The 24,841-nt window shown below is 38.2% G+C and overlaps 1 protein-coding gene across 17 annotated transcripts in view; it reads right to left on the reverse strand.

Annotated features, from left to right (window-relative positions):
• The window catches only part of CDC42BPA (CDC42 binding protein kinase alpha), a 321,754-nt gene that overhangs the window by 113,696 nt on the left and 183,217 nt on the right, over positions 1–24,841 (reverse strand). For 14 of the 17 annotated variants that reach the window (XM_043568803.1, XM_043568796.1, XM_043568795.1 and 11 more), the window contains 3 exons: positions 14,410–14,543; positions 5,675–5,917; positions 5,312–5,422 (listed from right to left, as the gene is read on the reverse strand). In XM_043568803.1, coding sequence (XP_043424738.1) covers positions 5,312–5,422; positions 5,675–5,917; positions 14,410–14,543 — 488 coding nt within the window. The remainder of the gene's footprint in view (positions 1–5,311; positions 5,423–5,674; positions 5,918–14,409; positions 14,544–24,841) is intronic. The other 3 variants (XM_043568805.1, XM_043568804.1, XM_043568800.1) reach the window with 1 other exon arrangement.

Raw genomic sequence — 24,841 nt, forward strand, 5'->3', positions numbered from 1 at the left:
ACAAATATCTTTTCCCATTCTGTCAGTTGCCTTTTAGTTTTGTTGATTGTTTCCTTTGCAGTGCAGAAGCCTTTTATCTTGATGAGGTCCCAATAGTTCCTTTTTGCTTTTAATTCCCTTGCCTTTGGAGATGTGTCGAGTAAGAAATTGCTGCAGCTGAGGTCAAAGAGGCTGTTGCCTGCTTTCTCCTCTAGGATTTTGATGATTTCCTGTCTCACATTCAGGTCTTTCATCCATTTTAAGTTTATCTCTGTGTATAAGAAAGTGGTTTAGTTTTATTCTTCTGCATGTTGCCGTCCAGTTCTCCCAGCACCATTTGCTAAAGAGACTGTCTTTTTTCCATTGGATGCTCTTTCATGTTTTGCCGAAGATTAGCTGGCCATACATTTGTGGGTCCAATTCTAGGTTCTCTATTCTATTCCATTGGTCTATGTGTCTGTTTTTGTGCTAACACCATACCATCTTGGTGATTACAGCTTTGTAGTAGAGGCTTTTTTTTTTAATTTATTTATTTATTTTTAGTAATCTCTACACTCAGCGTGGGGCTTGTATTCATGACCCCAACATCAAGAGTTTACATGTTCTTCAAACTGAGCCAGCCAGCATCCCAAGACATTGTTAATTTCTGTTACAGTATTTTTTATGTCTAGCATTTCTTTTTGATTCTTAGAATTTCCATCTCTGTTTTTACCTTGTTCATGTATTCTTCCATGCTCTCTACTTTACCCACTAGAGTCCTCAGCATATCAATCAATCATAGTTTTAAACTCCCAGTCTCATATCTCAACATCTCTGCCATGTCTGAGTCTGGTTCTGATGCTTGCTCTATCTCTTCCAACTGTATTTTCTGCCTTTCAGTATATCTTGTAATTTTTTGTTGATAGGCACACACGATGTTGTGCATAAAGGAATGCTGTAAACAGGCTTTTAGTAATGTGGTGGTGAGTTGTGGGGCGAGGGGAAGTGTTCTACAGTCCTAGGAGTAGACACCAGTCTTTTATTGATTGAGCTGGTGCCTCTGGACCATACACTGTAAACCCTGTCAGCTTTTATCTCCCCCTTAGTTTGGGCAGGATGACCAGAGCAGGCTGGAATTGGATGTTTTCCTTCTCTCAAGTTCATCAGGCTCTGATAAACTCCAGCAAGTTAAGCTCTGGTTGAAGAGTTTCTCCAGAGAGCAGACCATGTTAAGACGAACAGGATGCTCTGGCATATTTCAAAATGGTTCCCATTACTGTTAGCATAAGGGGACTCTTCTCTGATACTCACTGTGAGAACCCGGTCAAGGTCCAGGAAGTAAAACTCACAAAAGTGTGGGATCCTGCCAATGACTATGTTCTCTGGAGATTTTATCTCTTAGACTTGTCCACACCGAACCTCCAACGATCTTTCAGTTATAGTACAGGTTTCCATACACTGGCACTGACTCCTATAAAGGTTTCTGTTCTGGTAAATTGTGATTCTCTGTATTTACCTGTCCACATCTCCAAATGTAAGAGCAGCGGCTTATCCTGTGATGTCACCTCTCTTGCAGGTGTGAGAAGAGTTGTTGATTTTTTTGATTTATTCAGCTTTTAACTTGTTCAAACATAGTGTCTTCCAAGCATCATATATGCTGGGCTAAAAACTAGTAGCATTTTTTGGAATATTTTAATATATAGGATCATATGATCTATGAACAGAGAGAGTGTTTGGTTTTTTTTTCTTTCTTTTTTCCATTCCAGTTTGGATGCCTTTTATTTCTTTTTCTTGTCTAATTCCTCTGGCTAGAGACTCCAGTATAAGTTACACAGTAGTGGTAAAAATGGGCATCCTTGTCTCATTCCTAATGTTAGGGACAAAGTTCTTGGTTGTTCAACATTGAGAATGATGTTAACTGTGGGCTTTTCATAAATGTCTTCCATCGTGTGAATACATTCCCTCCTAGTCCTAGTTTTCTGGGAGCTTTGTTCATGAAAGGATGTTGGATTTTGTGAAATGACTTAATGTGCTTCAATTAAGATGATCATTCCCCCCACTCAGGTTCTATTAATGTGATTTATTTTCTTAACTGAACTACCCTTGGATTCCTGAAGTAAAACCATTTGTCATGGTGCATAATCCTTTTAATATCATTTTGGACTTGGTTTGTTAGCATTTTGTTGAGGATTTATATACATCTATGTTCATCAGGAACACTGGTCTGTAATTTTCTTTTCTTGTAATGTTTTCTTTCTTTTTTTTTTCTTGTAATGTTTTTAATATGGCTTTGGTATCAGGGTAATGCTGACCTTATAGGAGGATGAGTTGAGAAGTACTCTCTACTCTTGTAATCTTTGGAAGAGTTTAAGAGGGATTGGTGTTCATGCTTCTTTAAATGTTGGATTCAATTCACTGAAAGCCTCTGGCCCGGGACTTTTCTTTGTCAGGAGATTTCTTTTTATTGATTCCATCTCTCCACTTGTTATGTCTGTTGAGATATTCTGGGTTTTGTTGTTGTTGTTTTGTTTTGTTTTTTGAGACACTTTAAGTAATTTGTATGCTTCTAGCTAAAGGTTTGTCAATTTTATTGATCTTTGAAAAAATCAACTTTGGTTTCATTCAATCTTATTATTTTTCTATTTTCATTTAATTAACTCCTCTCTAATCTTTATTATTTTCTTCCTTCTAGCTTTGAGTTTCTTTTGCTCTTCTTCTGATTCCGTAAGATATTAAATTAGGTAACTGATTTAAGATCCTTCTTCTTTTTTTTTTTTTTTTAACGTAGTTACTTATGGCCATAAATTTCCCTCTGAGCACTGCCATACTGCATTGTATGGTCAGTATGGTGTTTTCATAGGATTCCTCTCTAGGTATTTTCTAATTGCCCTTGATTTCTTCTTTGATCCACTGGTAAAGAGCATCTTGTTTTATTTCCACATATTTATTAACATTCCAATTTTCCTTATGTTACTGATTTTTATCTTCATTCCATTGTGGTTGGAGAAGACACTTTGTATGATTTCAGTCTTCTTACATTTTTGAGACTTGTTTTGTGCCTAACATCCGGTCTATCCTGGAGAATATACCATGTGCACTTGAGAAGAATGTGTATTCTGCTGTGTTGAGTAGAAGGTTCTATACATGTTTGTTAGGTCTAGTTGGTTATAGTGTTGCTCAAGACCTCTGTATCCTTAGGTATCTTCTGTCTGTATGTTCTATGCATTATTGGAAATGGGGTATTGAATTTTCTGTTATTCAAGAATTATTTCTCCCTTCCATTCTATTGAAAACTGCTCCTAATGAACTGAAGATTCCTACACCCTTTTAGAATGGCCAAAATAGGTTTCAAAACCAATTCAAAATAGGTTTACAAGAAATTAAACCAAGAAATTCCAATTTTAAATACCGTCAAGGAAAGACAGTATGAGAATAATCACAGCCAACACTTACTGAGCCTTTACTTTCTGCCAGGCCCTAGGGAAATAATTTTAAATGCATTAGCTTATATACTGGGGAGATTTATGATTATCCCAAATTTATAAATGATACAAGAGATTATGAGAGTTTGATCAACAGGTAAATACATGTGATTCAAAGTTCTCGGTGCAGCAGTGTTTACTACAGAAAACAATAAAGAGCAGACTAGTGGATAGAACACGGCACTGAGTTAGAAAATCCAGGTTAACAATTTTGTTAATGTTTATTTTTTTTGAGAGAGAGAGAGAGAGAAACAGAGAGTGTGAGTAGGTGAGGGACAGAGAGAGGGAGACACAGAATCCGAAGCAGGCTCCAGGCTCCGAGCTGTCAGCACAGAGCCCGATGTGGGGCTCAAACTCATGAATCGTGAGATCATAACCTGACCCGAAGTTGGACGCTTAACCGACTGAGCCACCCAGGCACCCCTTGAAAATCCAGGTTTATCACTTTATCACTTATGACTACATAATCCTTAACTCTCCTGGGTCTTGATTTCCTCAAATGCAAATAATCCCTAAGATACTTCCAGTCTTTATGATTCTTGTTTGTTACCCAATCACCTACATGCCGGAAACAAAAGAGTCCCTGACTGAAAATCATTTGAGACAGTAATGTAATACCTTCTATACACTAATCCTGTTTCAGAAGCGTAACTATATAGAAGAAACATCTCTAGTTTGAAAAGCTAACCAAGACTGTGCAATCATGATGAATCACAAAAAGAAAAATAAACCAATCTCTGAACAAGAAATAAAATCTAGAATTTATATTTACATTTACAACAGAGAAATCTTATTTGCAACCACTGATCTCTAACCGTCAGAGAAAAAGTTCTGACCAAGTATACTGCGTCATTCGTTCATGGATTTAACCCATTTATCAAACAAGTGTTAAACATGTGGCATCGAGCCAAGTTAATACTATACTTGTATGTTTTCAATAAGCTAGGTCACAGTTTAGGCAAGGAGACATTTTGTGGATAAATACAAAAAAAGCTATGCTAAAGTTATTAACAGAATTCCACAGTGGCATAAACTTCCTGAGATGACATGCAACTTGATTCTTATGTCTGCCAGATGAGTGAGACTAGACTGTGCATGGTTATGCAAGGAGAGGGTGTAGGGGAGGGGTGGCGGACAACACAGGAGACTGCTCCAAGGTTGGAGTGAAGAAAAAGCAGACATCATTCAGATTATCATTTAGCGTTGTAGAAACAGGATGTCCATTTAATCCCAATTCTCCCACTTTGGCATACCTAACGCTATTATCACAGCTAATGGTTACCGAGCACTTTACAGATATATGTATGGACTCCTAACATAAAACCAATGAGATAGGGTTTTACAGATAAGAAAACCTAGGTCCAAAGAGATGAAATGTTTTGTCCAGTATCACATGGCTAGTAACAGATAAGGCTAGGACTTAAAACCAAGTAGTCCAACTTGAGAGTTGGCACAAGGATATCCCTCGCTCGGATGTGTTAACCCATGTCCATTATCATCTGACCCCCCCCGACAGGAGTACATGCAGAGCTACCCTGAGGCTCTCCTCAGTCATTTACAAGATCGAGGATCTGGGTATGTGACGGTGCCCCCATGCAGATTCCCAGTGCATCTTGTCCAGGTGTGCACAAATATTTTAACTCTTTCCCCATAGATTTCTTCTCCCCACTAAGCACAACCTTCCCTTTCCTTCCAGAATGCTGGGGAAGTCTATGTCAGCCTCTACTAGTAAGAAGGAGAATTACGAATGTTAGGTTTGAAGGAGAGCTAGTTTTTACCCCACGTCAAAGAGAGAACATAAACTAACACTCCTGTTAAGCCTAAAGAGAAGAAAATTAATTCAACTTCGCAAATGTGAAATCAAACGATACCTTTAGTCCCTCCAATTCATTTTCCAGTTGCTTAGAATAGTGCTCGCTCTGTTCACGCAATTTCCTGTCTTTAGATGCTTCAGCAGCCACAGCTTCTGAATGAACTTCCAGCTTTAAAATAAAATGAACAAAGCGGATTTCATGGTTATACCTGTTTTTTCCAGTAAAATGCTTTTTCCCCCATGGGAATTTACCTTGTCACAAGAAGATAACTCAAATGTTGAAGTTCACGTTAAGTAAAATTATCCAACAAGAAAACTGTTTTTAAGAATTCAAGCATGATATACACATCATTTCACTCATCTGAAAAAGCAGCTTTAATCACTACCCCCTGGGCACTGGACAATCTGCCTGACTACTAACCTCTTTCTTGGCTCTCTCTGTCCTGCGCAGTTCTTGCCTTAAGCTTTCAACTTTTTGCATCACTAGGTCCACCTCTTCTTCCTTATCTCGGACATGGCGAGCAAGTTTCTGTTTTTGGGTGTGCAACTCTGTTAGCCGCTCATTGATCTCCATGAATTCCTGCATGGCCAGTTTCCTCTGACAGTGTGCGTCTTTCAGCTCTTTGGACTGGTTTTTTAATCGCTCACTAGCCTGGACTAGTTCCTACGGTTTCGTAAAAAGAATATAAGTTACCAATTCTGCGACCTAGGGACCAATTTTGGCCCTCAAAGCAGCCATCATGAAGTCATGAAGAGCCAAAATTATTCATCTCAGGACAAAATGAAAAGGAATCAACTACTTTTGAACAGATATTAACAGCGTGGTGCTCTGTTGGCGTTCTCAGCTCCTTACGCTCATCTGCTAACTGCGACGGCACAGCTGATCGAACCTTCTAGTACCTTAGTTTCTACAAACAAATAAAAAGTATAGGAATACCAGAGGTGATGGTCAAAATAAAGATTTTGTGAAATGTAATGGATACTTGTGAGATGTTTGAAAATTATATTGAATCACTACAAATGATAAAAAACAAGGAATGCTCTTATGTGGAGACTATGCCTTAGGCCAGAAGCAAGGAGAGAAAGCTAGAAAGCTAAATAAACCCCCGGATGAAAGTGGGAGGAGAGAGCTTAAGAAGACTCAGGTCAGGACAACCACCGGCCTCCGGGCAAAAGGAAATGCAAATCCTTTTTGAGAAAAGAGCCCCGATGAAACGTAGGTTTTTTAAGACACACAAATATGAGCGCACAACCACAGATTCCCAAAACCCAAAGAACAAACGACCATAAGCAAAGAACAGAAACAATAATAATAAACTCCAATGGGATTCGGACATTCAAATTGTCAAATAGTAACATAAAATGGAATGTTTGAGAAAGTAAAAAAAAAAAAAAAATCATGAAAATGGGAAAATGACAAAAGACTATTAAAAATGACCAGGGAGACTTATAAACAACTGTACAGAACATTTAGAAATGGGAAAAATACAAGTGTTAAAACTAAAGACCTGAATCTGCCAATAAAGTAAGCTCTATATTTATGAAGCAAGAAAAAGTGTTAAGGCTCAAACCCAGAAACTTAAAAAAAAATAAAATTGCATAGCACCAAATAAAAACAAATGACCTTAAAGGAAATCAGTGAAAAAAGACAAATCCTCTATCCTCTACCCTCCAAAACAAAAGGATAGACAGAGCAGACACTTAAGAAGTTAACAGAAACAGGGAAAATGGAAAGAGTGAAGAAAAGTAATTAAAACTGTATACCCAGAAAAATTCCTGTTCACGTATGAGGCTAAAATAATTAGATTCATATAAACGAAAATGGACAGAATCACCATCAGATCTGTGCTAAATAGGAACCTCTAAAGATTTCTCTCAGGGAAAAGAAAAATAATTTTAAAAGCAAAGTCTATGGGAATGCAAGCTGGGGCAGCCACTCTAGAAAACAGTATGGAGGTTTCTCAAAAAACTAAAAATACAACTACCCTACGACCCAGCAATTGCACTACTAGGCATTTATCCACGGGATACAGGTGTGCTGTTTCGAAGGGACACATGCACCCTTATGTTTATAACAGCACTATCAACAATAGCCAAAGTATGGAAAGAGCCCAAATGTCCATCGATGGATGAATGGATAAAGAAGATGTGGTATATATATACAATGGAGTATTACTCGGCAATCAAAAAGAATTAAATCTTGCCATTTGCAACTATGTGGATGGAACTGGAGGGTATTATGCTAAGTGAAATTAGTCAGAAAGACAAAAATCATATGACTTCACTCATATGAGGACTTTAAGAGACAAAACAGATGAACATAAGGGAAGGGAAACAAAAATAATATAAAAACAGGGAGGGGGACAAAACAGAAGAGACTCATAAATATGGAGAACAAACTGAGGGTTACAAGACGGGGGATGGGCTAAATGGGTAAGGGGCATTAAGGAATCTACCCCTGAAATCATTGTTGCACTATATGTTAACTAATTTGGATGTAAATTTAAAAAAATAAAGAATAAAATTAAAAAAAAAAAAGCAAAGTCTAATGACAGAGAAATGGGAGGGCCAAGACACTTGTGAACATAAATATGAATGTAAATATGCAGAGAAGACTGTATTATAAACATGTCTCGTTTGTAGAGTAAACAGAAAGGATATAAGTAAAATACTGTCAAAAATAACACAACAGTTGGAAAGAAGTAACAGAATTAGAGGTCCTTAAATTTTGGGGGAGATAATAATTGAGACTTTGTTAAATATGCATGATAATATTCAAGAGCAACAATTAAAAACTGTTAAAACAAGTAGTGAGAAATGTGGCAACAAAAACAAACAAAAACTCAATTAAATTTCAAGAAAAAATTATGCAAGATGGAAAAATTCTGGAGACTAGTTGCACAACAACATGAATATAATTTACACTGCTGAACTGTACATTTTAAAAATGGTTAGGATAGCATTCCATAGGACAGACTCAAAATAGATTACAAAGAAATTGCAAAATCATCATAGAAAAATTGGTGAACACATGATAATGAGAAATTTTGACTTGACAATCATTAATAGATAAACCAAGCAGTTAAAAAATACTGAATATAGAGATTATCAAACTTCATATATAGGTGCTTGCACCCAATATTGGGAACATACATTCTTTTCAGGCATATAGTGAACATCTGAAAATGGAACAGTCTGTTTAGGCCATGAAACAAGTCTCAGCAGATTTCAAAGAACAGATATCAACAGTTCAAGTTCTTTGATAATATCACCATTACAATAGAAATTTCTAAAAAGGCTAAATTCCATAATACCTCATTGGTCAAGGAGAAAAGTCATAAAGCATGTTAAAATATTTAGAACAAAAAAAAAGTTGAAAATATAAACAATAAAAATGTTCAGCACATATAATAAAATGAGAATGCAGTAAAAGGTTTACTTAGGGGGAGATTTATAGCTTGAAACACTTGTATTGAAACTAAAACAAAAGTTTAAATTTAGTGAAATTCCACATAGAAAGAGACAGAACACACTAATGCTTCCACCAACATAAGATGATAGTAAAAATAAGGACATAAACTAATGAAAAAGAAATGTTACAATGAACATCAACAAAGCCAAAAGTTGAGAAAAATAATAAAATAGGCAAATACCTGGTGAGATCAAACAAAGAATAAATGCAAAAAGAAACAATGTTAAGAAAGAAAAAAAGACTATGACTACAAACCTGGAAAAGATTAAAAAAGCTAATAAAAGGATACAGTGAAAACTTTATGCCAATAAATTTGTTAACTTTTGAAATGAATGAATTCCTACAAAAATACAATTCATCAAAACTGCTTCAAGAAGAAACAGAATCCCTCGATAGTCCTGTAATGATTAAAGTACCTAAATAATAGTTAACAAACTCTCCCCATCCCCTCAGAGGGAGAGAATTTCCAAACTCAGATGGTTTTACAAGTGATTCCTCCAGTGTTTCAAGGAACAAACATTCTTATACAAATTTTCTAGAGAAGAGAAAAAAGAGGCAATGCTACACAACTCATTCTAGGAGACCAATATAATCTTGATACCATAAAAAACACCAGAAAAATAAAAGAAAAAAATTACAAGCCAATTTTACTGATAAAAACAAATATTAAAAAAAAAAAGGCATCAGCAAATCAGCTTCAGTGATATATAAAGTAGATAAGCATGAACTCTGGACTTAAACTTCTTGTGTTGGAATTCTAGCTCCATCACTTTCTAGCTCTATGATCTTGAGCAAGTGAGCTCAAGTGTACACTTAAGCAAGTGTACTTGACCTCTCTGTGCGTGGTCTCATCATTTATAAAATACTAATAACAACAGCAGCAACAACAACAATAATACCTAAATCACAAGGCTCTTATAAAGATTAAATGATCTAATATACGTAAAACACTCCAATAGCAGTGCCATTACATAAGTGTTACATACACTGGCATATTGTTATTTAGGAGGTAATATATGCACAATTGTGGTTTAACCCAGAAATGCAAAAATGGTTTAACATTAGAAAAAGTCTATAAATATAACTTACCAAACCAAGTCATTAAAGAACAATCATATAATCACATCAATAAATATTAACAAATTCCTAGAAATCTGTTGTAATAGCGTACAGAAGAGCGTATTTAATAAGTCTGATACCCATTATAAAAATGATTAGCAAAATAGGAATAGAAAAGAACTTTCTTAACCTGATAAGAAGTGTTTATCAACAACTTACAGAAAACATTATTAGTGGTGAAACAGTAAAGGCATTTTCTTTGAAACCAGGACTAAGACAGGAAAGCCTGCTATCACCAGTTCTATTCAACACTGTACTGTGGGTCCTAGCTAATACAGTGAGACAAGGAAAGAAAGAAAAGTCATACAAATTAAAAGAAACAAAACTGTCATTATTTGCAGAAAACCCTAAGAATCTCAAATATATTAGTACAATTAATAAGAATTTAGCAATGTTGCCGAAGCAAAATCAGTAAGAAACTATAAAGATACCATTTAAAATATGAAAAAAATAGAACAGTAAATTTAAAGGCAAATGAGACCTGCATTAAAATTTTATGTTAAAACATTTAAGATGTTAAAGATATGGTGAAATCTACCAAGTTTGTGGATGGAAAGACCGTGGGGCTCCAGAGGAAAGATTTTTATGGTTTTGTACAGACAGACCTTCCTAAAACTTTGTACTGAAAGTTGGGACCTGGGCTAAAAGCAAGCCTTATAAATTTATGACTAATTTAGAATGAGAAACTCGAAGAGATTTAACTCCTGGATGTATGTGCTTATATTTCAACAGAGGTGGGAGAGAGAAGCCTGGATCAGGGAGCCACCCTCTTTATAGAGCTGTAGGCTCTGGGCTTATCTTTCCCTCTGGAGTGATTTATTTATATTCCAAAGGGTCCTAGACTCTTCTCTTTACATTTCCAAGGAGACTCTCAGAAGGATGGGTGGAGATGATGGGGGGCAGAGAGTAGGAAGCATCTGCCTCTCCTCCTTTATATAAAACACCCTCACGTTTTTAGGATTCCTCATCCACAACACAGACTCCATACATATACAGATGTATATACATACATCTAAATATATGTGTGTGTGCGCGCGCATGTGTGTATAGGGCTTTATCTATCCAGCTCTCATTGCACTGCCCCAGAGGTAAGACAGCACCCAGGGGAGCAGTGTGCGTATTTCTGCTGTATGTACATCACAATACTATGCTCTGGTCTTGAAATCTGTGTGTGCGTTTGGAATAATATTCATAAATGGGGATAGTAAGAACCTAAAGATTCAATGTTGTAATGATGTCAATTCTCCTGAAATGACTCTACAGATTTAACACAATTTTAATCAAGATCTCATCACAGTTTTTAAGGAATGGAGAGGTGAGATAACAGAGTCATGCGTAAATGGAAATGTGACAGGTGACGCTGCCTATTTAGTAAATGAACAACAATTAGCTACAGAGGAAAATCTGAAATTGGATCCCTATATCTCACATGATACGAAAAAATAAATCTGGTATGTTAAAATTTAAACACCAAAGGCCAAACTTTAAAACGTCAAAATAAAAACCGAAAACTTAAAAAAAAAAAAAAAAAAAAAACACAACTGAGAATTTTAGCCTTAGGTTTCTTACATGAGCCAGCAAATCTCTAAAAAGAAAGATCAATATAGTTGACTACATTAAAACTCAGAACTTCTGTTACTCAAAAGCTCCCATAAAGAAAATGAAAAGTCAAGCCTCTAACTGGGAGGCATCTTAATATACACAACTGACAAAAGATCAATATAGAAATTTTCAAGAATTCTTAACAAATCGGTAAGAAAAAGACAAAAAAAAAAAAAAAAACCCAACAGGAAAATGTACAAAAGATACTGAGAGGCATTTCACAGAAGAAACAGAACTGATAAGTGGGCATACGTGAGATACTCAACCTCATTAGTAATTGGAGAAATTAAGACCATAAATAAAACATGGTTCTAGACCTAAAATACCAACTTCAATGGGGTTGGCCAAAATAATCAATCTAGTAACATGAAGTATTGTTGAATACAGACCGGGTGGTGGGAGTAGGAGTGTAAATTGGTACAATCCGTGGAAAACGACTTGGCATTACCATAAAAAACGGAGTATTTGCATTACTTATGACCCAATTATTCTACTCGTGATTCTGTGTACAAGTGTGTGCATATCAGCATACATATTCAAGAACGTTCATTTATAGTGGCTATCAAGTGTAAGCAACTTTAATGTCTGTAGACAAACAACTGAATAGATTCTGGAGCGTTCACATAATGGTGTACCATACGGCAGATAAATGAGTGCTCTACAGTCCCATGGATGAATCTTAGAAATACAATGAGTGAAACAACAAACCGTGCAAAACTGCATGTACTTTACACAGCTCAGAAACAAGCCACACCAAATAACGTATGTGTATTTTCATTTCCTGTGGCATTAAAAATTCTTTAGCCACCAGGTTTAATGGCTATATAATATTTCATCCTATGAACTGGTTGGGCATTTTGGTAGTTTCTAATATTTTTCTTTTATAAATGTGGTGATTTGTTCTCTGTGAACAAATCTTTGCTTCAATGTCTGATTATCTTGAGTTACATTTCGACAAATGGAATTATTATATCAAGGACTTTAGTATTTGAAGGCTTTGGATACTTGTTGCAAATCAGCTTTCCAGAAATAAGGTATCAGATTACAAGCTCATCTTTAGCATTTGGCACTGGCATTTTTATTTGTTTTCACTGAAGTATAATGAGCATAGAACGTTATGCTAGTTTCAGGTGCACAGTTCTGTACGTTACTCAGTGCTCACCGTGATAGGCATAGTTACCCTCTGTCACCACACAGTGCTGTTAGAGTATTATATCCCCTATGCTCTACTTGTTATCTCCTATTATACATTATTTAGAGATTATAGTACTAAGGGATAAAAAGTATTTTTCAATAAGGAAATGACGGACAATAAGGAGAAGGGGATAAAAAAAATGACTGGCCAGGGCTATGCCACAAAATTCATAATGTTCCTATTCCTTAAGTTAGATGGTCGGTTCAGAGACAGGCATTATATTATGTGCATAAAAACTCATATAATGTTACGTTTATTCTTTTATACGTATCTAAAGAAAAAAATGTTAAAAAGATTATCTGCTGCCTGTAGGATATTAAATATATCCCTTAAAATACCAATGTAATATTTCTTTATAGCACTACCCTCTTCTCAAAATATACTAAAAAAGGATTTTTAACATTAAAACTTAATAAAATTGGCAAGATACTTGTTACTATAAATCTAGATGTTGGATTCTCATCTTTTTTATGTTTACTAAGTTTGGCTGAATAATCCTACCTTTATATACATAACAGCTACCACTAATATTATTATAATATTACTGTAATATTACTAAAACAAATATAACATGTTATAAATTCCAAATTTTATTTTATTTTATTTTATTTTTTTAAGATTTTATTTATTTTTTTGGGACAGAGAGAGACAGAGCATGAACGGGGGAGGGGCAGAGAGAGAGGGAGACACAGAATCGGAAACAGGCTCCAGGCTCTGAGCCATCAGCCCAGAGCCCGACGCGGGGCTCGAACTCACGGACCGTGAGATCGTGACCTGGCTGAAGTCGGACGCTTAACCGAATGCGCCACCCAGGCGCCCCAAAATTCCAAATTTTATTAAGTTGACCATGAATTTAAATGGATCTGTACACAAAACTGCTTATAATTGCATTAAGAAAAAAGCAAAAAGATACTAATCAAATTCAATTTAACCTTTACAGCTTTCTCTGTTAGTCTTTTCGATTAGCTTCATCAGCAAAAGGTTATTTGTTTTATTTTTAATTGCCTCCATTTCTTTACTGGCAGCAAGACTTTAAGATCTTCCCCAAAAGAACTTCATTATATTATCAATTATATACTGCATCACTGAATACAATTTACATAAGCCATAAACCACTCATTTCTTTTTTGTGTTGGCTAGTATTAATTCCAACGTTTTGAAATTTGTTAATGAAAGGCAAAGTACACATTCTGAGTGGTTTAAGTAAAATGTTTTTCTCTGGTGTGTATTATTTATGGGATGTGTTAGGTTGTCTTTGCTATTAATAAATTTTGTTGATGCTTCTAATACTGTTTAAGTATTATATCAAGTTCTTATGAAAATAACTTTAGCTTCTTCATCCGTGCTTTGAAAGATAAATTGACATTTTAAAAAATAATTAAAACATTAAAGAAATTTTTTATTCTAATCTTTTAAGAATGTTCATATCAGCAAATCACAATGAAAATATGCCTTTAGTTTTTATTTGTCCAAAGACATGACACATATCTCACTGTTTGCTTATTCTGTAATATTTTTTAAAACATTTACTTTTAATCAAGTCCTTTGATTAAACTTTTCAAAAGAACAGATGATTCTGAATGTCAAAAATCTTGACAGTATGTAAATGTCTTCATTACTAGCTATTACTCAAATGACACATACCAAAACAATTAAACATTTTACAACATATACTTTATGTTCTTGTAACTCATTACGAAAGCTTTTAGAATACAAATTAGATTAAGAATCTAAAACCGGGTTTAACAATCTATCCATGTATTTTTACCTTGTTTAATTCTTCCCTTTCTTGTTGTAGTGTTTTGATTTGTTTTTCATAAGCCTTGATTTGCCTAAAAGCATCATCTAGCTCTCTCCTCACAGCGTTGGCTTCCTCAAGTTGCTGTTCCAAGTGACTTGATTCTAAAAAGAGACAACAGTGTTTATGGTAGTATTCATATAAAAACAAATGCTCGAAACCAAGATTTTAAACAACTAAGTTGAAAAAAATAACATATCCTGAATTTGGTATTAGGCTTATAGACACCCCTTTCAGTATGACTATAACTCGCGACAATTAAGTGCTTGTCAAGTTCACTGAAGAAAGGGTATGGCTAATATCAGTGTGAAAGTGTGTAACACTTGCATGAAAAACGTCTTACATTTCTGTTAGAAAAAGAAGACCATACTTCCAGAAAAGTACCTTCAGAGCCAATTAAAAGCTTAAAACTATCAAAAAAATCAAAAGCAACCAAACGGACAAAACAGACCCATTTTACTCTATGTTTGGTTATCAGCATTCCTGCGCCGACTTTAGTCAAATTATTATTAAGACGGCTGTGCTTCTCATGGCTGCAGCCCAGTTTCACTAGCGGTTATCTGAAGAACAAACTCTGATTTCGTAAAGTAAATACGCGAACGCCTCTGATCTAGGTCAGCTCCTCCATTTTCTAGAAGAAGAAACTGAGGCCAGGAGAGCTGGATATCTGGCCTGAGGTCACACTGCTAAATGGGTCTTGGAGTGGAGACGAGGACTCAGGAAATCCTGCATCGGCCTCTTCTGGGAAAGCGACAATTCTTAACATCATCACTTCAGAAGAGTTATTATGAAACAGAACAGCCTCACTCATTTGAACACACTGCCTGCACAAAATTGGATAAATTGACACAAAATGGTCAGGCATCAGAAGTAGATTGGCAAGCTGAAGAACTGAAGCCCACAAAACCGAGAAATCTACACCCATTCACTGTCAATTTCTGCTCTTTACAAAACCTTCCCACTTGGAGAGTCATCCCCACACAGTAGCAGGAACACCTGCGAGCTTGCCAGAAATGCAGAATCTCGGGCCTCAACCCAGACCTAATGAATCAGATCTGTATTTTAACAAGATCCCCCGGGTCTGGCAAATTCAGGTGTGGGAATAGATGATGCACAGAGTATTGTGTATTGCTAAGTCCAACGCTTTCAATAAATGAAGTCATGCTCATAAGACACTGGTCCTACCGTAAAGAGATTTTGTGTGTAGAGTCCTATAGCCAAGAAGTCACTTAAATGCGTTAGTGTGTCCCATACTAACTGCTGCTGGAGTCCTTCAACAAAACAATTTACTGATATTCAGTGCCCTAAATTTATAGGTTTATTAAGAGCTTATTGATCTGAGGTGTTTTGAGAGTGTAGATGCATTTATGGATACCACGGTTTTCAACGATTTTCAACAACATCTGTGAAGTTGCATGTAACTAGTTTTTGTTCTGTCTCAACAGAATAACTTTAGCAGTCTAATTTAATAAATGTTTTACTTGAAGAACACTGCAACATCACAGGATGTTTAACCTTAAAGATCATGGAATATTTAGTCTTATGTTCAGCAAAGTATATTTTATCATTTTCTCAAGTTTCAGCATTTCCTGCAGGAATTTTTCTGTTTATACTAATTTCCTTGAAACATTTTTAAGTGATACTTTCCTGTTATTTTAAGGTTTTAACATTTTTAAGATGTCAAAAGTTTACTTTTTTTTTTTTTTTACTTTTTTTTTTTTAACGTTTTTATTTTTGAGACAGAGCATGAACGGGGGAGCGGCAGAGAGAGATGGAGACACAGAATCGGAAGCAGGCTCCAGGCTCTTAGCCATCAGCCCAGAGCCCGACGCGGGGCTCAAACTCAAGGACCGTGAGATCGTGACCTGAGCTGAAGTCGGATGCCTAACCGACTGAGCCACCCAGGCGTCCCTCAAAAGTTTATTTCTAATAATTAGGAGTCAAAATTTAGTATGTGACATGGCTGACTTTTGTCCTTTGAGGGTCTAACTTTGGTCCTGTTCATGGCTATGGTGTGCCAGCCTGAAGCAGTCAGTTGGCACGCATTGTGATCCCGTCTCATTCGCCTACTTTCTTCTACTCTGAAGAGTCTTTCCCCATTGTGGTGAAGGTTTTCTGCAAATTACTGAGTCATTCGCTTATCTCTACTGCTTTTTATTAGCAACAAAAATGAAATCAGTGTTTTATATACTGTCTGCATCACATCAAGTTTACAGCAAAACGACTCCATGGGGCGGCTTTGGTGGCGGCCTTCAGTGGTTTATGGTTCCCTTTCAATGTGCGTTAAATTTTGGTTTTATTTCAGCCATGTCACTTTGGCTGCTTTGCAATGGAGTTGGTAAGTGTATCTGTGAATTATATGTCAGGTTTTCGTGTTTCACACAGAAGGGTTGGAGAAGACAAGCTCACTCGATTATTTATAAAAGCTTCCAATCTGATACACACAGAATTATGCATTCCCCAAAGATAAAAACCCCAACTCAAGAAAAATCCAGAATACACTGAATTTTGGCCGACAACTATCAAATGGCTAAGGCACATGAACATTTACTTTCACTACAACAAATGGTGAATTCAATGAAGACTTTGAAAGAAATCCTCAGTGGGGCGCCTGGGTGGTTTAGTCGGTTGGGCGTCTAACTTCGGCTCAGGCCATGATATCTTGGTTTGTGAGTTCGAGCCCCGCATCAGGCTCTGTGCTGACAGCTCAGAGCCTGGAGCCTGCTCGGGATTCTGGGTCTCCCTCTCTCTCTGCCCCTCCCATGCTCATGCTCTGCCTCTGTCTCTCAATAACAAATAAAAAACGGTAAAAAAAAATTTTTTTTAAATAAAAAAAGAAAGAAAGGAATCCTCAGAGACTATCAAAAAATACCTCACGCAACACGATGAGCCATACCATTCTAGGCCAAGTAACTAAAAAGCAGTTTTCGTGAGTAAAGAGCAGAAGCAGACCAGCACAACAGGCTAGCACGCTCCAACCAAATGGTTCCTAGCTCACTGCTGCTAGGACAGCTGGGAAATTCAATCATTCCTATGAGGATTTAATAAGGGACAAAAACACAATAAGGAAATTTTCTTTGCACTGTGTGGCATGGAAGAGAAATATTAAATAGACTCTGTCTTGAAGGAGATAACCAGGTCAGGAAGATAAAGAGTAATACCCCACAAATCATAAATGAAGCAGAAACACAAATGTAGATCGTGTGGCAGGTTCTATGGGAGCTAGGGGAGGAGGACCGGGGAAGAGGCCACGGCTACCGCGGGACTCGATGTGGAGCACGGACGACCCGCGAGGGGCGAGGACTATGACCAGGGCAGCGTTAGAAGCACAGTCAAAGCACCTCTCCCTGATCTGTGCAGACACAGTATCACCGCTTCTCCCTTACGTTCTGATTCCTAAAATAACCCAGGACTCTTCTGAGATGGGAGGAGATCTGACTTCCAATCATGACGGGGAAACAGGTTCCCCTATACCTACCCCTCTCCCTCCATTCCCTATCCTTCTCCTTCATTTACATGATGCAAGGCAGTGTGTGTGTGTGTGTGTGTGTGTGTGTGTGTGTGTGAGAGAGAGAGAGAGAGAGAGAGAGACAGACAGACAGACAGAGGGAGAGGGGAATAGTTAGTTTAGGGTTGGAGAGACAGACAAACCACCCATCTCCAGGCAACAAAAGAAAGGGGGTTACAAAGCACATTAGAGATTACAATAATTATTCAGGAAACAAGAAACCATTCCCGTATCTTCTCAGGGAAAAATATCAAATGAGAGTATGAATTTATACTTTCATCTGCTGAGTGTCCATTAGATGACACAAGGAAACTCTGTCTTACCTTCTTGGGAGTTTGGAGTGTGATAAGGAAAGAAGATTTTAAAAAGAAATTTTAAGTAATTATAAGTTTATTAAAATTTTCTAGGAGTCTCAATATATTGGAGAACACTGCCATAGGGAAAGAAAAGATACACAGACACTGGTGGTGTGTAATTGTCTACACACAGATCTAGCTTAAGAAGTAGCTAACAGAAGGTGATTTGGGGGCACCGACTCTTGATTTCGGCTCAGGTCGTGATCTCACAGCTTCTGAGATCGAGTCCCAAGTTGGGCTCTGTGCTGACAGTGTATAGCCTGCTTGGGATTCTCTCTCTCCTTCCCTCCCTGTTTGCCCCTCCCCTGCTCATACATATGGTCTCTCGCTCTCTCTCAAAAAAACACATAAATTAAAAAAAAAACAAAGGTAATTTGGACTTTTCTTTAAAGCCAGGACTATAGTCAAGGCTACTCGTAGGGCAGGTTCCTATCCTAGAAGAGCCTGTTTTCTATTATCTCTAGCTTTTACATCGAAATGTTTAGGACAGCGTGGGTTTAACTGTGAATGAGACACAGAGGTTATCCCCAGCCTTACCACTCTGCCTCCAGTACCGAGTATAATTTCTGGTACGGAACAATACCTCAATAAGGATGTTTATGGGCTGAACTGAGAAGGACTGTGTTGCCAGTGGGAACATAATGGCACAGCCACTGCGGAAAACGGTTCGGCAATTCCTAAAAACACTGAACGTGAATTTCCGTACAAATTCAGGAATTCTACTTCTGGACTTGATATATGTTCCCTCGCGTGCAAGGCGGCACTATTTACAATAAACAAAATGGGGAAGCAACCCAAGTGCGTTGGTGACGAACCTAAAAACAGAAGGGAGTATTTGCATACACGCAGAATGTTGTAGAAGACAGGAAATCCGACACAGGCTACAACATGGGTGAACCGTGAAGACGCTGCTAAGTGAAGTCAGCCAGCCACGGAGGGACAAATACTTTGTGACTGCACTCACGTGAGGCTCCCAGGGCAGTCAAATGCAGAGACGCAGAAAGAACGGCGGGTGCCAGGGGCTGGGTGTGGGAGGACCGGGCAGCTGGTGTTTCACGGGCGGAGAGTTTCCGTCTGGGAAGAAACTGGGCTGCGGGACGGAGCGTGACAGCCGCACAGCACGTGAATGTGTTATATACCACTGATGTGACACTTAGACACGGTTAAAATGGTCACTTTATGTTACGTACATTTTACCACAATAGGTAAAAAGAGGTTTAAAAATGAACAAATGATGGAAAAAAAAGAACGAGATGGGATGGAATCCTGGGCACCCTGAGACCAGCACACGCCCAAGAGCTGCTGGGAAGGAAGAATGCTAAAAACAGGATCCGCCCTTTCTCTTCACCTCGTTTTCACTGGTTCTGCCCCGCCCCTGGGAAAAGCTAAAATGGACGCGTGAAGAGCAGTCCTATAGCCTCTGCATTTAGGGAGTAAGTAGGAGGAAAGCGAAGAAGGAAATCTCCATCAACAGGTCAACGGTAACCAATTTCCCCAGTTAGAGGCCTCCTTCCAGGCACCGCTGACTTGCACGTAAGGGGTGAGTGTGTCGCGAATTGCCTGGAAAGACGTATTAGGAAGACATCTTAGGAAGCGGTCGGACGTTTCCAAGAGCGAAGTTTCCCTGATCACTCGTCTACCCATACTGACTTGGGCTTTTTACGTGTCATACACTCTTCCGTGCACTTGGACGTATCAATGAAAGAACCAGGTTCCTATTTTCAAGAAGCTTACTATCTAGCAGTCAGGCGAGGGAAGTAAAGCAATATACAAATAAAAACCTATGTCAGCGGTAACACGTATTCTAGAGGAGCTTAAGTTCACGGTGAGGAATGTTTTTGGCAAACAAGCAAAAATAAATGAATGAAGAAGGAAGGAATGAGGGAAGGAGGAGGGAAGGAAGAGGGAGTGGAGAAAGAAAAGAGAAAACAACAACGAAATAGTGAAAACTCAGAATGTGACCGAGGAGAGCTAAGCGCAATTCACTTCGGCGGAAATCTGGAGACGCAGTGACATGCAGGATAACGAAGGGCCTTGGAGACAGAGCTGAGCTGTTTCACTTTCACCCGGGAGCCAGCGGGCATCCACGGAAGACACGTTAGCACGTGTTCAGAAGCTGTGACGTGATCTGATCCACATTTGAAGAGCTTACTCTGGAGACTTCTGCTTCCAGAAAGAAGGATTAGATACATTTCCCCTCTTCTCTGGACATCATACATAAAACAAACATAAGAAAAATGAAATTTGGAGAGAAGAAAAAGGATGACCGATGGGGACAAGGGAACCTGAAACTGTGATGTCAGGAACACTGGACCAACACAGCGGGAAGTTCTCTGGGTTTTCTTTGCGGTTTATTTTTCCCAGACACAGAGACAAAGGAACTGGCGATCCAGAAATGCCAACAGGGGCAGCAAATAAAAGCCCCGACAGAAGCCCACTCTTTCTACCCAAAGGACCAGGAAAGGGGCAAATTAGCAAGACCGAAAACTTTCAGGAAGCAACTGTTCCACTCAAGTTAAACAATAGAAACAACTTCCTCCACAACCACGTCTGTCAGGGAAGGACACGTGAGGAGCCAGACCTCAATCACGTCAGGCTATGATGAAGCACCCAGAAACAGACACACCATGAGGCATGAGGGTACTCAGAGGACTGCTAAAGGGCCACCGGCCGTAACACGCGCGTTTCACATGCAATGTCCGTGGAGACCACATGGGCAACTAGCACTTCTGCACCCCCCAGCGGCAGCGGTGAGGTTGTCCACCGTCCCCGGGCTGGGCTGGTGTCAGAGAAGGAAGAACGTCCGCCACTGCCCGGCGGTACAAGGGCGATGCCCACCACCGAGTTGCTGGAAACCCAACCTCCTCCGGGAATAACGAGGGGGCCTTCTCTGGGTGTCGCGGGAGGCCAAGCGGGGAAAGTGAACCTCCACCTCAACCTGGCAAGCCACCGCTGCTGGAGTGGTATCGGGAAAAGCTGGCGAAAATGGAAAAGTGCAAATAAGATCCAGAGTCACTAACTGAAAATCAGTCATCCTATCGGGAACTAGGAAAATCTCGACTTGAATGAGAAAAGGAAATCGACAGATGCAGACGATGAAATAATAGAGATGTTAGAAATATCTGGCAAGACACTAAACCAGCTATGATAAAAATGCTCCACCGAGCAATTATGGACATATCTGAAATAAATGAACGAACAGAAGACTCACAAGTCTCAGCAAAGAAACAAGTTTACAAAAAACAAAATGGAAAATTTAGAAATAAATGTAAAAAAAATCTGGATTGTTGGGTCCCACAGAGGAACCCATCAGAGGATTCTTTCCATCACAGGAAAGAATCAGTGAAATGGAAGATAAAGCAGTAGAAATTGACCAATCTAAGTAGTGGGGGGAAAAAAACAGAATGAAAACAAAAATGAACAGAGACCCAAAAGATGTAACATCTAAGTCATCAGTAGGCAGGTCTGTAAAAGTACTCAAAGTAATTAAGTGGAAAAACGTGGAAAGACACATTTATGTGTCTTTATTACAGAAGAGGAACAAATCCCAAACAGAATAAACCCCAAGAAAACCATGCCAAAACACACCATTAAACATCAGAGAACTATAAAAGAAGAAAAACCTTGCAAGCAGCCAGAAAAAAACAACACCCTAGATAAAGGGGGGAAAAACCCTCAGAATGACTGTGATTTTCTCCTCATAAACCACAGAGTCCTAAGGAAAGTGGTACAATATTTTTCAGATGCTTAAACAAAAAACTATCAACCCAGAATCCTATGTTCTATAAAAATATTCTTTAGTCATAAAGAGAAAACTAAGACATTCTCAGATGAATAGAAACTAAGAGAATTTGCTGACAGCAGGGTTGTCTTTAAAAAAAAAAATGGCTGGGGTGCCTGGGTGGCGCAGTCGGTTAAGCGTCCGACTTCAGCCAGGTCACGATCTCGCGGTCCGGGAGTTCGAGCCCCGCGTCAGGCTCTGGGCTGATGGCTCGGAGCCTGGAGCCTGTTTCCGATTCTGTGTCTCCCTCTCTCTCTCTGCCCCTCCCCCGTTCATGCTCTGTCTCTCTCTGTCCCAAAAATAAATAAACGTAAAATTTTTTTTTTCAACGTTTATTTATTTTTGGGACAGAGAGAGACAGAGCATGAACGGGGGAGGGGCAGAGAGAGAGAGGGAGACACAGAATCGGAAACAGGCTCCAGGCTCCGAGCCATCAGCCCAGAGCCTGACGCGGGGCTCGAACTCCCGGACCGCGAGATCGTGACCTGGCTGAAGTCGGACGCTTAACCGACTGCGCCACCCAGGCGCCCCGAAAAAATTTTTTTTAAAAAAAATTTTTTAAAAAATGGCTAAAGGAAGGGGCAACCCGGGTGGCTCAGTCAGTTAAGCGTCTGACTTTGGCTCAGGTTATGATCTCACGGTTTATGAGTTCAAGCCCTGCGTCAGGCTCTGTGCTGACAGCTCAGAGCCTGGAGCCTGATTGGGATTCTGTGTCTCCCCCTCTCTCTTTGCCCTTTCCCTACTCGCACACACACTCTCCCTCAAAAATAAACAAACATTAAAAAAAATTTTTTTTAAATGGCTAAAGGAAATCCTCTAAACAGAAAATAAGAGAACAAGGAGCTCATCAATATCAAAAAGGAATACAGAGCATGGTATATAAAAATTGGGTAAATTGGGTCACCTGGGTGGCTCAGTCAGTTAAGGGTCCGACTTCAGCTCACAGTTTATGAGTTCAAGCCATGCATCAGGCTCTGTGCTGTGAGCACAGAGTCTGCTTCAGATCCTCTGCCCATCCTCCACTTGTGTGTGTGTGTGTGCACACTCTCTCTCAAAAATAAGCATTTAAATAAATAAGTAAATAGATAAATAAATATTTTAAAATATGGGTAAATCCATAAGGATTTTCTCCTCCTCCTAAGCTTTCTAAATTATATTTCACAACTATAATTGCTATCAACATACAACAGACTGTTATAACTAAAATACTTTATGTCAGCCTCATACTAAGCATAAAGCAAAAAGCTACAGTAGGAATACAAAAGATAAAGAAAAGGGAATCAGAGTTTAACGCTATAGAAAATGATTAACTTATAAATGAAGTCAGTTAAGAGAGGAACTTAAACAAAGGAACTACAAAACACTCAGAAAACAGTAAGATGACATTAGCAAATCCCAATCTTTTATTACTTTAAATATAAATGGATTAAATTCTCCAACAACAAGACCTAGAGTGGTTGGATGAATTAAACCAAGACCCAATTATATGCTGTCTATAAAAGCCTCACTTCAGCTTTAAGGAGACACAAAGGCTCAAAATGAAGGGATGGAACAAGGTATTTCATCCAAGTGGAAACCAAAAGAAAACAAGGGTAGCTATAGTTAGACAAAATAGATGTTAAGTCAAAAATAGTAACAAGTGACAAAAAAGCTACCATATGACAATAAAAAGGTCAATTTATCAAGAAGGTATGACAATTATAAATACATATGCACCTAACACTGTAGCATCTAAATATACTGAGCAGATACACCAGATCTGAAGGGATAAATAAACAATACGATAAAGTAGGGGACTTCAATACCCTACTTCCAACATTGGATACATCATCTAGACAGAAAACCTATAAGGAAATGTGAATTATATGTGAAAGGAATGTGAATTATACTTTAGAACAAGTGGATCTAACAGACATATATAGAACACTCCCTCCAATAGCAGCAGAATATACATTCTTCCCAAACACACATGGAACATTCTCCAGGATAAATAGATTAAAAAACAAGCGAGGTTACAAAACAAGTCTTATTTAATTTTTTGAAAGAAAATGTTAATGTTTATTTATTTTTGAGAGACCGAGCGAGCAAGTGCAGGGAAGGGGCACAGAGAGAGAGGGAGACATGAATCTGAAGTAGGCTCCAGGCTCTGAGCTGTCAGCACAGAGCCCAATGTGGGGCTCAACCTCACAAACTGTGGAATCATGACCTGAGCCGAAGTTGGACACTTAACTGTCTGAGCCATGTGGGCACCTCACAAAACAAGTCTTAAGAAATTTAGCAAACGATACCAAGGATCTTTTCCAAGCACAAAAGTATGACATTAGAAATCAATAAAGGACAAAACTTGAAAATTCATAAAAATGTGGAAATTGAACAACACACTCCCGAATAACCAATGGATCACAAAAGAAATTAAAAAGGAAATTAAAAAGATATCTTGTAACTGACAAAAATGGAAACACTATATGCCATATGAAATATGGCAAATGCAGTTCTAAGAAGGAAGTTCATGGCAATAAACACCTCTACATTAAAAAAATGAAAGACCTCAAACCCCTAAATCTAAAGTTAGCAGAAGAAAGGAATTAACAAAGATCAGAGAAACAATAAATGAAACAAACATCAGGAAAACAAAGAAAAGATCAATGTAACTAAGAGATTGTTTTTGGACAGTCAAAATGGCAAAACTTTAGCTAGACTTAAAAAAAAAACGACAACTCATATAAATAAAATCAGAAAGAGGAAACATTTCAATGG

This window comes from Prionailurus bengalensis, chromosome E4, assembly GCF_016509475.1.
Source record: "Prionailurus bengalensis isolate Pbe53 chromosome E4, Fcat_Pben_1.1_paternal_pri, whole genome shotgun sequence".
In the NCBI taxonomy this organism is placed as follows: domain Eukaryota; kingdom Metazoa; phylum Chordata; class Mammalia; order Carnivora; family Felidae; genus Prionailurus; species Prionailurus bengalensis.